The sequence below is a fragment of the Phalaenopsis equestris genome, unplaced genomic scaffold, assembly GCF_001263595.1.
Source record: "Phalaenopsis equestris unplaced genomic scaffold, ASM126359v1 Scaffold000342, whole genome shotgun sequence".
Lineage (NCBI taxonomy): Eukaryota > Viridiplantae > Streptophyta > Magnoliopsida > Asparagales > Orchidaceae > Phalaenopsis > Phalaenopsis equestris.
In genome coordinates this window covers 446,502-463,773 of record NW_018164784.1, presented here as the reverse complement: position 1 = coordinate 463,773, position 17,272 = coordinate 446,502, and the positions used below count along the sequence as shown (strand labels likewise).

The 17,272-nt window shown below is 35.4% G+C and overlaps 1 protein-coding gene across 2 annotated transcripts in view; it reads right to left on the bottom strand.

Annotated features, from left to right (window-relative positions):
• Window positions 1-17,272, bottom strand: part of LOC110025921 (2-C-methyl-D-erythritol 4-phosphate cytidylyltransferase, chloroplastic) — a 57,952-nt gene that overhangs the window by 3,555 nt on the left and 37,125 nt on the right. For both annotated transcript variants that reach the window (XM_020726618.1, XM_020726617.1), the window contains 2 exons: window positions 13,647-13,715; window positions 13,511-13,557 (listed from right to left, as the gene is read on the bottom strand). In XM_020726618.1, the coding sequence (XP_020582277.1) occupies window positions 13,511-13,557; window positions 13,647-13,715 (116 nt within the window). The remainder of the gene's footprint in view (window positions 1-13,510; window positions 13,558-13,646; window positions 13,716-17,272) is intronic.

The following is a 17,272-nucleotide window of genomic DNA, read 5'->3' as shown; positions in this document are numbered from 1 at the left end:
AAATCTCCTTCATCATAAGAAAAAAAAAGGTAAAATTGAGATATAAAAGAGATGGAACTGCTTACTTGATCAAGGAAACCTCTAAATATTATAAGATCATGCTAAGCTTAGCTTCTTCACATACTATCACCTACACTCATAAGAAGCCATTCCATTTGTTGTATGTCTTTTATATTGTGTTTTTATATGGTTATTTTGGTGTTTTGATGGATGCCACAAAAAAAGAAGCGTTTCAGTGAAAAAGGGAGACAAAGAGAGTACCTTGATTGACGAGAATTTATCACAAGGTAAAAGTATGTTGCAAAAGCTTCCCCACCAACGAAGGATCAGCACAATTTTTTATGTATTATAGGTTGCACAAGAATCCTAGGTGTGGTAAACGAAAACTTCAAATAAACCACCAAAAAATTATTGTGTTCGTATGATGTGCTCTTCTTGCATGTTTTTACATTATATACTTTGGGATAAAATTTTCATATTTCGTAAATGTATTATACATTTTATAAAAATGAGGAACTATCACATAGCTTGCATTAAATATTCCAAATTTTCTCTCACCTTTAATTTTATAAACAAATCAAGGAAAACAAAAAATTAGTATTTTAGAAAAAAAATTTATGTAGCCTAATTTAAAGAACTATTCAGGATGAAAGTCGCTGAAATCATTACTGAAATGTTCAGATAATTTAATAAGATCGTCAATGGGTTACGTGCACTTTGAAAATAACACTCCGATCGTGAACAGGGAAATAAAACCTAAGATCTTTACCAAAAGAGCAAATATAAAAGTAACACCAATTTTTTAAGCAAGAGATTTAAGTTTTTATTCCGCTCATCATTTGCATGGTTCGTCAATAACTCATGAGCAAAAGTTTGTGTTAAGAGAAGATGATGACAACTTTAAAAAAAACCAAATGATGTACTGTTCAAGTATAGCAATGTGGGCGACCATGAGTCATCATTTACATAAACTAACAAAAATGACAAGGTGCAACAAATAAACCAATGTGGAAGAATTCCTAGAATTACAAGAATAGAAACAAAGGGTATTAGTATAAATTTAAATTTAATAAAAAATTGACTTTATAAATAAAAAGAAGGAACTTCCAACACGTTTTAATATAAAACGTCTGACCTTAAATCAAATTGTCTAAAATAGGAGAAAAGAAAAAACTTCATTTAAAAAGTCAAGAATGCAATAAAAGTGATACGAGAGGACTCAAAAGGCGAGGACACATGATTTAAAGAGTCCAATCAAAAAGAGTTGAATCTAAGTCTAATAGCAACAAATGATCCAATAGAAGAGTTAAACAAAGATTACTAATTAAAATTTTACAATATTTTGCATGAAATAAATGGTGAGTTAGTAATTTTAAAAAGAAAACATAGTTTTTTGAAAAAAGAAAATGCAAATTTATGATTACAACATGCAAAACTTAAAAATGATTTACAAATAGTTAAAAAGAAAATTGACAACTACATGACAAAGCCTTTTTGGGACAAATTATTGAAATAAATTAGTAAATATTGAAATTTAAAAATGATCCATTTCAAAAATAAAAGAAATCCAACTCAAATACAAGTAGTTATAAATCTAAAAGTAAGAGAACTTCACATATAAAACGTTAATTGCAAACAAATACTAAGTGCGCAGCGTGCGATCAGACATAACACAGCTAGGAAATATGTCTAGATTCCTAGATTAACACATATAATAGTAACTAGGATGCTTACAATGCATACTTATTATACTATTTATTTCACTAATGGACCCAACAAAATGTAAGTTATGGACCTAATGGAATAAACTATTATGCAAGTTTGCCTTCACTCAAGGAAAAGTGAAAGAAAAATAGTACTTGAACAATGATTTATCAAGACATATGAACAAAGACTAGACATTGTTCGCTTCATTGAAACTCATGCCAACATGTGTATCTTATCAAACTTATTTAAACATGAGCTGGTTAGGTTAGACTATGCTAAGGATCACTTATGTAGTAATTTTCAACCAGGCAAATAAACCCACACATCTTTTAGGTCTATAAACCAAGTGCCATATGGCTACCACTAGAATTACTTCACATTGAACTATTTAACAAGTAGTTCCCACTTGTCAAGATGGAAGAAATGATAATACATCATAGTTGATGACTATTCTATATTCACTTATGTAACTTTCTTAGCTAGTAAGAAAGATGCAATGACTTCGTTTATAAGATTCCTAAAATGAATTCAAAGAGATAGAAAATGATCCATAGTAACTATTAAAAAATTTTAATCGTGAAAAGATTGAAAATATAAAATTTGAGATGTTTTGTGATAAGCATTAGATTTTGCTTTTTAACTCTCAGGTCAGCCTAGAGGAACAATGTGATAAAAAAATAACTCTAAGATGCGTAATGAGAATATTGTTCAGAAAATTTCAACTACTAAATAGTGCTAAGACACTTGAAATTATCCGTTATAAGATGAAAAGAAAATATTAGATGCATCATTAAGAAAATGCTTTCTGAACTACTGAAAATAAAAACATTGAATATATAATGCTTTCGAGAGTTTAGATATATATGCTATAGATTCAAAAATGGGAAAGAAAACATAACTAAATTGATATCTGATGAAGGAATGTCTTTGATATTCAAGTTAAAGAAAGAATTTTGAATAAAAGGAGTTTGGTTGTAAAATGATCGATTCATGTGAAATTCAATGAGAAACAATTGGATCATCCTAGAATAAAAGATTGGGATAAAGAAATTGATGGGATTAAAAAAAAAATCTAGCCTTAGATCAACCATAAATGACAAAAGAATCCCCACCTGCAGAAGAATTACCTAAGGACTAGAGTCATGCCTCCAACTATCCTAGAAAACTTATCATAAGAGATCTATCATAGGAATTAGAACTAGAAAAGCGATTAGAGAGATAAATCATTTAAAATTTCAATCACATATAAAGCCTGCATATACAGATAAAGGTTTAACAAATGAATTATGCATTGCTGAGATGCAAGTAGAATGGAATCAATTTATCAGAAATAATATTTGAGAGTTAGCAGTAAGATTCATTGAGCAGCCGCTTAAAGAAACTAAGTGGTTTTACAAAAATAAGATATATGAAAGAGTGGTAGCACAAAGGTTAGTCAAATCGAAGGAATTGAATACGAAGGATCCTATTCCCCAGACCTAGCTTAAAAGCTATTGGGTTATTATTGGCTTTCTTGTGTTATAATGGATTCAAGCTATCCAGATCGGCATGAAAAGTGTTTTCCTAAATGCAATTATAGTGGAAGATGTAGAACATTTGGAATTTATTGAACAACCAAACCCGAATTGTCTACAAGTTAAAGGAAGAAATCTATAACTTAAAATAGGCTACTAGTGTCTAATATGAGAGGTTGAATACTTTTTTGATTAGCTTGAATTTCATTAAAGGTAAAAAGTAAAGTTATTATATTTATCAAAAATTTTGGAGATGATATGATAATTACACAAAGTCATGTAAATAACATCCCATTTGGAGCTACATAAGAGTCATTATGTCATGACTTCGGAAAACATAATGAAAAAAAAATTTAAGATGAGAGTGATGGGAGAATCAATATATCCTCTTGAATTACCATTCAAGCAGAAGTATGACGGGATCTCTATATCTTAAAACAAGTATGCCAATAACTTAATTTCAAAATTTTGATATAAAAAGTTTCAAATTTTTTAATACCCCCCATAAACTTAACAAAATAATTAGATAAAGACATTAGTGGAAAACTAAATGACTCAAAGATTTATAAGGGATGATAGGATCATTGTCCAAGATTGTGTGCCAGATTTTAAATAGATTCCAAGGATCCCATTTGACAGTGGTAAAAAGTCTTTAATAATCTTATAAGTTCACCAAACTAGAACTACGGTATCCTAAGAATGACTTATCATTTAAACTAGTAGGTTATTCCAATGCAAATTATACAGGGTACAACATTGATCCAAAGAGAACCTTTAAGCATATGTTAATTCTTAAGAATATCACACATATCATGGTCAAGAAGAAAGTGGAGCTCAATTTCGTTGTCCATTGTAGAGACCGAGTATGTTGCTATAGACAAGATAATTTTCTTGCACAAGTACCGTAAACTAGGTAGCAACTGAAGGATTATGGAGTAAAATTTGGCAATATTTCAATTATATGTGATAAAATTAGTGTTATTAATCAAACAAAAAGCCCTATAAAACACTCAAAGATGAAACAAATATAGATTTGTCATCATTTCATTCAAGATCATGTGGATCAATGAGATAGAGTAGTTAGAAAAAATGCTAGATTATGGATATTTTTCACGAAATCATTAGCCTAAGGTCATCTCTATAATTCAAGAAGATGCTTGTGTATAATAGATCCAATACTATAGTGATTACATTGGGGACTATAAATTACTATTAAATTTTACCTTGGGATTAAAAACATACTAAAAATTATTCAACACTGAATAATTCTTTATTATCAATAATGGGCACTCAATACTTAGCGGAAACTCACAATCAACTGTGGATATCCATTAAACTTTTAAAAAAATATGATTTCTTTCCTCAATGTAATAAGGTATCCAATATGCCACATCACTATTCACCACTTGAAAATGAGAGAAAACTTTCAATGCCAAGCTTGCACAACTTTCAAGTCTGTAAGGACATTTAAAAGCATTCAAAATCATTGAATGTATTAATAGGCCATAATTAACCTACCACAAATTCACCCGTTTTTAAAATTTAGAAAATTTCAAAACAATTCACTTTCTTTTCTATAAATAGCCAACTATTCACCCCTTGGCTATTATGCTATACAACTTTCACTCACTCCCTTGGCCAAAGACTTGAAGAGAAAAGGTGGCCAAAAGAAATAAAGTCTTAGGTAAAATTCTCTCCGCCTTTTTTCTTCCTTTTTCATCTATCGTATATTATTATTTCATTTCCTTCCACAATCCATCTTTCATTATCTTCATTCATTTTGTTCTAGACTATGGCTAGTTATCCTAGAAAATCCCATCACTATCATGGTGAGTGCCTTTTACAGAGGATTTTCAACAGTTCCCATCCCAATGTCATCAAAGCAACCATAAACTGTGAAAATCTGAGAAGATTTGGATCTTTTCATATTTACCTCTTATGCGGGCCTCCTGCCACCTCCAAATTTTAGAGGATTTGATTGGAATATCTTACAAAGCCATTGATTTGTTTATTCCCTTCCTATTTATGTTTTTCTATTTTTTTAATTATAATTATTTCCTTTCCTAATTTAGGTGAGATAAGTTTGGTAAGTTTCTAAACAATGAGGGATTGATTTCCCTATACATATGCACCATATTTGTGAATACTGAATTAAGGGATTATCCCTCTCCAAAACTATTTGTTTACATGGTATCAAAGCTTAAACCCTAGCTTCCTTGAAGCTGGTTCCTCCCTACAATCAGTTCCTCCCTCTACTCAGCTCGCAGGCCAGCCAAAAACCCTCTTCTTCCCTGTAATCAGATCCGCTGCAGGGTGCAGGCTCTCTTGTCTTCCCAACAACCTATACTATTCATGTTCACCCTCCTCTGGCCTCCTAATCCGCCAGAACTTCCTTTGTTGCAGGCCTCTCCATATTCCTCGGCCGGAACTACTCGAACCCCTCCTCCTTGGTAGCAATCACATAGCTGCTCCTCCTTATCCAGCAGAACCACCACAGGAGCAGCCGATAGTAGCATAAATTCCCGAAGCTTGTTCCAGCAAACATTCCTAATCAGCAGTTTCTATCGGCATCTTCTTCCTGTTGGAGCAATAGCAACGGCACCTAGAAGCAGCAGCAGCCAAAAGCAACAGCAGAGCAGAGGCAGCAAGCAAAAGCAACAGCAGCAACAAGTAGTATAAGCAACTGTTTTTTTTTTCCTTTCCTGCAGCAACGTTCCATCTTCCTGCAGAAATGACAATCAACAAGAAGCAACCCATAATACTTTTGGGGTCGATGACTAAATACTAGAAGAAAGTTTCAAGTTCCTAGCGCACTTTCATTAAATTCCTGCAAAATTTTGGGAATGTAGCTCGATGCCCTTAGTAACATGAATCACATATAGTAGAGTAGTTGTTGTCCCCTCAATAGAAGATTTTTTGAATCCTGTAACAACTCTACCCTGATCTTTTCCTCAATCCCTCATCCTAGTCACTCCCCTGCCTCAAGGCTTCCCAATATAAGTCATGAATACTGATAAAGCTACCAACTGAGGCTCCTTCACCTTCCTTGATAGTGTATTTGCAGCCTTATTCTCTAGTCCTAGGTGATACCAAATCTAAAATCATATTTAGGTAACTAGAAAAGCTACCTCTGATACTCCTCATTCACCATCCACTACTTCAACAAATACTTCAATGTCCTTCGATATTTCCTGACTATAAAGTGTCACTCCAACAGATAGGGACACCACTTATGAATGACCGAGACAATAGTCATCAAATCTTGCACATATACAGACTTAAGTATCACCCTGGCAGAAAGCACCTGACTGAAATAGGCAATAAGCCGTTAGACTTGCATGAGTACAGTCCTTAATCCATACTAGACACATCAGTCTCTAGCAAAAATAGTCTAATGAAATCTAAGTGTTAATGTTGCACATTGTTCGTAGCCATGCTCATCTATTCGAAGGCCTTGTCACTGTTTCACCCTACTTGAAATTATCTTTCTTAAGCTGCTCCATCAGTGGCAATGTAATTGCGTCATACCCTCTCACAAATTTTCAGTAGTACCTAGTAAGACCTAAGAGCCCTCTCAAATCCTTCAAGCCCCTAGGCAAAGGCTAGTCCGACACGGACTCAATCTTGGACTGGTCCGCTTTTACCCCTACTCCTATCACCACATGCCCAAAATACTCCACTTGTGAGCGTGCAAAGGAGTATTTTTTCAGGTTGGCCTATAATTGAAGCTCTCTCAAAGTCTCAAGTACTATTCTCAAGTAGGGGTGTAAACAAGCCGAACATGAGCAAGTCTAGGCTCAGCTTGTTTATATCCCAAAAATTTTGTTCTTGTTCGACTCATTTGCTTAGCGAGCCGAACACGATTCGTTCACGAACAAAGATTCATTTTGACAACTCTAATCATGTGGTCATAAGATGTTAAGGATTGTGGCAAGATTTAAAAATTATTTTTTATATTAAAACATTATTTGAATCTAATTTAATAATTTTTATTTTATATTCTTAATTAATACTTTTATTTGATTATAAATCTTTTTAGTCGTGTAGTCAATTAATTTTTTTTAAAATACTATTCATCAATATATATATATATATATATAATTGATTAGTTGCATTTTGAGTCATAACGCAATTACTCTGTCGGATGCTTGATTTATTTTGCAGCCCTGAAGAAGGTTATAAGATCTTTTGTCTCATAGAAGTATCAATTATATCTTTGTAAATCCCAATCAAATATTTTCGATGAAGGAATTTTTTATCATTTTTTGTGGAGATTTAATTTAGATGATATTTTTTGTTCATAAAATCTAACAACTGACTCATTATTTGCGATTGTTTGGCCTTAATTGATAAGCTTTGGAAAGGTAGTGCCAATGCTTCATATATATATATATATATTGAGAAAGCCTAAAGGCTAATATATTAAATAGAAAGTAAGATACAGTAGATTGTGTGGGAGGGCCAAAACATGACACCTTGCCCACACGATAACCACCACATCAAATGGTTTCACAAAGAGAAAATACAGAAAAATACATGAGAAACCTAAATAAAAAAAACCAAAAAGTGTCAAAATACGGAGTTTCAAGTAGCTAGAAAGCGACCTAATTTTGTCTTGCCTCTAGTTCTAGGGAAGGATCCAGCTAATAAATTGGTAATATGAGTGTCATTGCCAATAGTAACCAATGTATCATCCAATAAATTCTCGAGCTCGAGTCGGCCTCCATTCTTCTTCTTCCTCCTGGAATAGACCGATCATTCCTCATTTGAAGATTGGCTCACATGATCAGTGGAATGGTCTAAAGTATGTCGAACATGTGTAGATTGTTGAACATTAGAAGCAACTACTTATTGTACCAGCTGATTTTTTATCGGATCGAAGGAGCACTCGCATGTGTCTTGGTATGTAAGTGTGTCTTCTTCAATAACAGTGAGAAGTATCAGCACATTTGGATATGTACCTGTAGTATGGTGTTATTCATTTGAAACTGCGGTGTTGGAAAGAGGATCGGGTTGCACCTTCTCAACAGGGATGATAGGTGGCTAATCTTTAGCGATATTCGACCTTATATGAGAATGCAAGCAATAACAAATAGTAGAACTGTGATCAAATATACTACAATGAGAAGTATTAGCACATTTGGATCTGCACCTGTAGTATGGTGTTCTTCATCTGGAACTGCGGAAAGAGGATCGGGTTGCCCCTTCCCAGCAGAGATGATAGGTGGCTGATCTTTAGCGATATTCGACCTTAAATGAGAATGCAAGCACTAACAAATAGTAGAACTGTGGTCAAATATACTACAATGAGAGTAATAAAGAGAGTGTGGTTCTATTTCAATATTTTGTCAATACTCGTTACTAGTGGTGTCAATCCATACCTCATCCGCAGCTAGTTGAGTGATATCTCTCTCAACTAACACACAAGCCACAGAGGGTCTGGTGACAGCAAACGTAGGATTATCAACCTTGTGAGACTTATCGTAAGCAGTTGCTAAGGAGTAGAGAATTTTCATGTTGAACAGATGTAATTTTAACCCTGGAAACTTTATACAAATAGGAATGATAGGGGACTCCACTTTTGGATCAAAATCGACAGTTCACTTCAGAATTTTCATAAAACAGTTGTCGATCTTGATAACTTTTCGAGAAAAAATGCGAGTGTAATCGACATCATGAGATAACTGAATAAGTATATGTCGACCGTCAAGTAAGCCAATATTTCAACTGTCCAATAGCTTCATAGCATCAAACTCTTTCCGAATGATCTCCAGTTTTAGGTGACCATAAAGAAATTTCCTCACTAGAGCAAAACGCCTAGAGGATGCGAGTACTGGTTTCAACTTCAGTCAGAATAGGAGCAGGCTTCCCATTTTTTTTGCCAAGTTTTTTAATGAAAGTGTGATCATCACCACCTTCACAAGCGTCGTGGAAGGATTGACGAACATTACAAGACCTGCCAATATGAAAACTAGGCTCTGAACCTGAAAGAGGAGCACGAATAGGAATAGAAAAGTCGTCGGCAAGTGCATTAGCATAGGAACGCATCGTCGGGGCCATAGCAGATCCCGGAGCTATCGGCATCTCCTGCTAAATCCCCCGTAGCAGAGAGCGTGAAACAGTCGATGGTGCTGGCTAGCAAAGTTGAGACGCAGTCGTGTCATGCGAAGTCGAGACGCTAGTGACACTGTCCTAGGGCACGCCTGAGCGTGTCGTCAACGTCCTAGCCGGTGGCAAACGTGATTGTATCGCAAGAGTTCATCACGCAAGGGTCGAACCCTAAGTCATCGAATCGTTGGCTTCATGACTTTCTTGAGCTGAAGAAGATCTACAACATAGTACGAGTGTGTTGTCCATATATATATATGTATAGATATATATACATATATGTATACATATACATATATATATATATGTATATATATATATACGTATATGTATACATATACATATATATATATATATATGTATATATATGTATACATATATATGTATATAGATGTATAGATATACATATCTATATGTACATATACATTTATTTTTATAAAAAAGCCCAAGGCAAATTTATTGAACAAAAAAATATATATAATTGATGAGTAGTATTTCGAGCCGAAACGAGCGAAACACGAACGAACAAATCTTTGTTCGTGTTCGGCTCGTTAACTTAGCGAACGAGCTGAACACGAGTTGTTCGCGAACAACGAGCCTTTTGACAACCCTATTCTCAAGTGTGTGTCCCATATAGTCTGCCTCTGTATGGTTGTATATCAGGATGTCATAAGAAAATATTAGAACGAACTTCTCAAGGTAAGGCTAGAAAACCTTGCTCATGAGAGATTAAAATATGGTCGGAGTGTTTGTAAGGCTAAATGGCATCACCAAAAACTCATAATGTCCTTCATGCGTCTTAAAAGTTGTCTTATGTGGATCAATTGGCTTTATCCTGATCTGATGGTAACTCGATTTTAGATCAAACTTCGAGAAGATGACTGCTACAAAAAGCTCATCTAATAGCTCATCAATCACCGAGATATGAAACTTGTCTAATACAATTTTCTTATTCAAAAGTCTGTAATCTACACAAAACCTCCATCTACCATCCCTCTTCACAAATAACAATGGTCAGGAAAAATGGCTCACACTGGGCTTGATAATCCCGGTCCCGAGTATCACTTTGACCAACCTCTCTAAATCCGGAGATACCGATATGCTTTGACACTAATAAGAGGAACCACTTCCTTCAATGCAATGGCATGCTCGTGCTCCCTTGATAATGCTAAGTTTATAGGCTACTAAAAGATGTTACTGCTGAACACACTCATGGAACACTACTTACTATAGATCACGGATCTCCCCTATACTCTGCAACTCCAGCAAACAGCCCAATCATGCATATTGTATTTCCTTGACATGGTTTTGAGTGAGACCATGGTAATACACAAGCAAGAAAAAACTCTCAAAACCACCTTCCTCCTCTCCACCCTAATCTCCATAGTTCGGGATTTTCAATCCACCCTCACCTCTCTGATTTTTTGTAGTCACTTCATCTCCAGAATCACATCAGTACTTTCCAAGTCTAAGAAAAAGATGTCATCCACCTCTTGTCTGCTCAGTAGTGTCAACACCAATCCCCTACAAATTCCCTGACTTTTTTCTACCTTCCTTCTCTCAATCATAAACCCATAACTTCACATATCTAATAACTTCAGCCTTAACTAGTCCACGAGTCCATTTGAGATGAAATTGTGAGTGACCCCATTATCCACCAACACAACTACAGTTGCTCCCTGACCCGTTCCCTCAAATTCATGGTGTAATTTGAAGTAAATTTCAACACTTAGTTGAGGGAGATCTCCACCACATCAAGGTGTAAATACTCCTCTTCCTCCATCGCTTTTTCCTCCAACTCCTCACTATCTGCGTCCTCCCCATCACAAATTGTAAGGACCTGGAGTGTGTGATCCTTGAACTGATGGCTTGGTACATACATCTCATCACATCGAAAACATAATCACTTTATTTTTTTGTTCTGCACCTACATCCGTGAGGCGCTTGAAGTTGACCATTGGACGGGCTCCCATATTTCTCTCCTTCGACACCTCCCTGTGAAATAACACCGTTTGAGTCCTCAGTGTCAAAGTTGTGAGTTACTCCTATGGAATCCTCCCATGGGGCTGCTTCTAATGGTCCACTACATCTGGTTCTTTTCTTCCACCATTTGGGCTAGATCCATCGTCTACGCCAATCCCCTCGATCTCAACAGTCAACAGGTTGCATGTATGTCGGGCTTTAGACCCTTTATGAAATCCCACTTCAATACTGCCTCAGAAATCCCCTTAGTAGTCCAAGACATAACTCAAATCTCTCCCTATACTCCATCATGGTCCCCTCCTAAGTCAGGCAAAGAATTGCTCGTGTAGTTCTCCTTCCTAAATGACTATGAAACATTCCAACAAGCAATCCTTAAATTCCTTAAACGAGCGGATCGAGTATCTAGTTCCCATCCACAGAAACCAAACTAAGGTTTTCCCCTCCAAATATAACCATGTGATCATGAGCTTCTCCTCCTTTAACCCAGTTATCGTGAAATATCGCTCTATTTGATACACCATACCATATGCATCTTACCCCTCGAAAATCAGCATCTTCAACTTCCTAACTCTAGCAACTCCACCCCAACTTTCTGTCCCTTCAATGGTTCAGATGTATCTTGGGTGAAAATCCCTTCTTCGATCATAGCCACGCCCCATCTCGGCTCCTCTCCTTCCTTCGTACTCTCGCATACCCCTTACATAACACACTTCCTCTATTTTGGCCCAACCCACTCCATCAAAAATCCCTAATCCACCTCTCATAAGGAGTTTCTTGATGGTTGATGTTTTCCTCCCCATGTTCCTTTCATTTGATCTATTTCCCTTTAGATTTTGTTAAGGATTCTCCGGTGTTGGTTGGGATTTACAATTTAAATTGTCTACAAGGTTTTGGATTGCATCTCAATAAACTTCCCCATCATCTCCTCCAAGTGCTAAAATCGGTTTTCCATTTAGTTTTCCAAGGAGGAAAGCCTTCATTCTATAGTTGAGAACCTGCACTCAATTCTTGATTTAATTTTCCCTACTACGCCTTTCAATCTTTCTTTCAAAGAATCTACTTTCCATGTTATCATCTCTCCATGGTCTTGCTCTAATGCAGTACTGTATCGAGATGGTCGGAGGTCACCAACGAAAAATAACGAGCTATCCGTCCTTGTCTCTTCCCTGCACTTGAATCGTGACTAGGCTAGACTTTGCTCTAGAGCTCAAATCGTGGAAGGGTAGAAATTGTCTGGAGAAACCGAACAGTAGTCACAGGCAAAAAATCAAGAGCAAGAAATTACCACAAGAGATCGTAGAGCAAGAAATCCATTTTTGGCTCTTCCTAGAACAACAGCTTTATCACAACAGGGCACGCCGTGATCCCAGAAACTACAGCTTACCAGAAGTTCGGCTTCCTAGAAATTGTATCGTGATTGGGCACAGCACAATCCTTCCCAGCACTCGCACCGATCCCGATGTGACCCGTCTCCGCCCAAAAGGATTAGTCTCCTTCGGGAAAGATTTCTAACGGAGCTGCTCTGATACCAATTTCATACGAATCGAGCCAAAATCAGCAAAAAAATTGTAAGAAATGTGGGAAAATCTTAATCTCTAAGCAAACAAATAATAGAAATAGGAGATTTAAAATTCGAGAGGTAGATCAACTCTCCACAAATTTTAGACAACACTATGAACAAGAAGAGAGAAAAAAACTACATAAACCAAAACATAAAAGCAAACCCTAAAAGATTAGCTGTAATAAAACATCCCCAAAACATATTCAAACTTCCCCCTTAATTCTTCTCCTCACATACATGATTAGGGGATTAACGGGCTCCACCTGGGAGCTAGAATTATCCCAGTCGGGACCTGAGATTTCCGCCCCCTAGGCAGGGCCGACCGGTCCGGTCCAGCCGGGATCATTTGCTCTTTCATCAATCATGTATCCTGTGAACATAGACCACTATAGGCATTAACTGAACAAATAATTGGCCTAAAGGCTGAATACTCATAAATATTCTTTAAAAAAGTCTTACCAACCATGGTATGCTAAGCGCGTTTGTTTTGCATGATTAATAATGTAATTTAAATTTAATTATTAGTATGGATAACTAGTAAAATTATAAAATCATCTTAATAAAATCATGAAAAAAAAAAAATTCAATCAAGAAAAGGAGGAAGGAATTGAAGGATCAAGTACAAAGCATAGCATACCGGTTGACAAGCTCAAAACCAGCTCTGAGTAAATCAGGCTTGATAACCTGCAAGATACAAAGCAATATGACACTCAGAAGTTTCTGTCCTCGGTGTGTTATTTGAACTTCAATAAGGATATGCATGCAATAACAACCTGTGGAGTTTGCATTTCCCAGAGAGTTCTCCGGTCAAGGGTTCTTACTACAAATAAATCATTGTTTGCCTACAAAAAATATAGTCAAACAAATGAAAAGGCAAAATATTTAAAATTTGATTTCATTTCAGGTGCTGTGGAGAAAAAATCCTACAGCAGGTCAGCAAGAACTGGAGATAGTCCGACATAACTGAGAAGTTATATTATCTCTGTAACCTACTTAAAAGTGAGCAAGAGAAAACCAGGAGCTAGATACTGGAGATTAAAAAATACATGCAATGAAAACTTAAATCACATCCTTGCAACAAAATCATTGATAAGGAAAATAAAATCTTACGTTCAAGTTCATGTTAAAAAAACCTCAAATACCATAAAATTACCAAAAATGGCCAGAGCAGAGCAAAAAAGAAGTAATACATCTACCATACATTAAAATGAAACAAATATTTTTAAAGTTAACTTTAGGAGAAAGGGTGGGAGGATGGGACAGATTGTTACTACAAAACACTCCTTGTGCATAACAATAACTGCACATTAAGAAGTTTATATGGAGCCATGGTAGTACATGAATAGATAAAAAGAAGATGATCCAAAAAGTCAAGTGGTTATTGATGTGAAACTACTCGATAATGGGCACTACATTTTATAGAAAAGCAATCAACAGTGTTGTGACAATTGGGAGGTAAGGCACACCAAGAAGTGGATGAAGAATGTGCAAGGGAACTTATTGAACTCTTTCAAAATCCTCATAGTTCAACACCTCACAATCAAACATAAATAAAATGTGGAATCCAAAAATTCGTGCCAAGCTCTCCCAAGAGTTTTTCGTAATTGATTTCAAGTTAAATTTTTGAAAAACTGATAAAACTGTAAACAAGATATTACTAAAAAGTTTCGTCTCACAATCCGGCCTGGGAACTTGAAAATATTAAGGTAGGAATGAACAATCAAACAGTAATATCAATCAAAAAATTTCGTCTCACAATCAGACTAATTATTACAAAAATCCATAACAACAATAATCTGAACAGTAGAAGCCACTAAACCAGAAAAATATCTAAAACATCATCCAAACAAAATAATAAGATATCTGGATTGCAACAGTACTAGTAAGAAAGGAACCTAGACATAAAACAACAATGTCTAATACTTACTTTCATTTGAACCTCTTCTGCAATAGACGATGTCTCTCCTGTCAGTTATTTTAATTCAATTGAGCTTTTTCTGAAAGAACATTTAAATAGCTTATTAAGTTCATAACAGCTTAGTGAATAACTATTGTTCTATTATGTGTGAAGTCCTTATGCAAATGCTCAAACAAGAATGCTCGGACGATATATAATGATTAATCATCTTTAAAGTAAGTTTAAAAATTTTAGTTTAAGAAAAAAAATATTTATAAATCATCTTTTAACATTTACATTTTCTATTTTTTTCCTTTAAGAAGAAAGCCATCTAAAGGGCCCCAAAAAAAAAAAAAAAAAAAAACTTGTATCAATTAAAGTACAATAATTTCATTTACATTTGCATTTCCATTTCCGTTTCCATTTTTCATTTTTTTTTTTTCGTGCACGTTAAAATAATATCCTCAGCTAGTACCATAAGGAATGACTACTAATTAACTTAAACATTTACATTTCAATTAAAAGATGTTTAATTTGTTCCAATCATTAAATTCATTTATTAAATTTTTATATAATGCAAAAGGTGGAACATTTTAAAATAATAAAAAATCATTTAATTTTTAAATTACTTTTTTCAATTATAAAAATATTGTTAAGCTTTCAACACATGAAATAAAAAAAATATTTTTAAAACAATATATGTCTATTTAAATTTATTTGTCTTTATAGTTTTATTTATTGAAAGCATAAGTATTTTTAAATAAAAGAAAATAAATTTAATCCACTGTCGACGCCAAAAGGAGGGGAGGGTAAAGTTAATGGTTTAAAGGTGGTTTATTTAAAAGTTGTCCGTAAGAAGCTGTCGGTCGCCGGAAGTGAAGTCCCGTCGTCCGCTTCGGAAAGACGTTTAATTTATTAATTTACATATATATATAATTTTAGAAAAAATATGAAATCAAACTGACCTCATATTTTTCACAGTTTAAATGAAAGAACGTTCTACCTCAAATCCTGTATCTATCCCGAGGGATTAACACAAGTCGATCAAATAAACTAAGAAATATATGACATCCGTTTGGTCTGCGAAAATCATTTTATTTGCCGACAAGTTCCCCTATTTAATACAAAGAATTAAATAGAATTTATTTTAGGCTGGGTTTGGAAAAGCTTTCTATAAGGGTAAGCCCCCATAGTTAATTACATCTTAAATGACCGAAGTCACCTAAGAAAACTCTCGATAAAAATCAGGGAATACTATCTTCAAAGAAGTCAAAAGGATAGGACCTTTCAACGAAATCGGACGAAGAGGTGTGGAAGGGGAAAGACTCAAATCTGGAACATTGTTGAGGAATTCAAGCGAAGAGAAACTAGGGGAGGTCGTAGATCCGGAGGCAAACATCGGTGACTTCTCAGTCTATCCTATGGTTTGGCTTCAGTTTCGAGAAGAAATTATTAAAGTGTTTCATCCTGCTAATTTTATTTAATTAGGGCTTATATTTACGTGACATAGTCACACAAATCGCCTGCAAGACATGAGGGTTTACGTCGTATCGGACGACAACCTCGAACGAGTTAGGGCTTAAATTGCACAGTTTGACTGTGCAAAGCCCTAACAGATAAAGTGAGGATTTATGTTGCGCTAGGCAAACAACCTCGAAATCCTATGGTTTGTTGTTTAATTTCTAGGAAAGAAATGGTTTTGCTGGGGAAGACATGTTCTGCTGTTGAAGATGGTCGTGCTGCCCACCGCGCTAGCTCCAAGCTCCCCGACGTGACGAGTTTAAGTTTTCTAGGGTGTCCGGTTATAGTGTCAAATCAAACGGTCATATGGTTGTATTCCTCTAAACATCCTATATAAAAAGAAAACATGCTTAAAGCTATATAATATAAAATGTGTAATGCAGGAACAAACAGGAGAATGCATGTGAAACAATAACAAGTAGAAACAGGAACAGTATGACGTGCTATGCAGGAATAACAGTAGCAAGTAGAAACCCGAATAATATAACGTGTTGTACGGTACGGTAGCAGGTAGGAACAAAAATGGTATAACATGTACAGGAAGAGCAGTAGCAGGTAGAAAACAGGAATAATATGACATGTTGTACAGTACAGTAGCAGGTAGGAACAGAAAAATAAAGTACTGAAAGAAATGTAAAACAAACCTGTACGCCCATGAGATCCGATGTTCCTTAAGTATAGCAAGCCTAAATGCATCTCAAAAGCAAAGTCTGGAAGAAATGTCGTCCAGTAAATCCGAGGAAGAGCAGAAAACTCGAGAAAATCAACGAGAAGAGACTCAAGTAAAAAAAAATCCTCAAACTCCTGGAGAAATCCCGAAAAAAAGGAAAAGTAACACGAGTGCCCTGTCCCAAAACTTTGATAAAACAAAACAAAAAAAAAGTCGGGTGAGGGAGACCGCAAGCACTCGTAAGAGACTAGGCTCAGATATATTTATTCTCGAGGAATCCACGAAGGCTGCTCGGTCACCCGAACGTATAG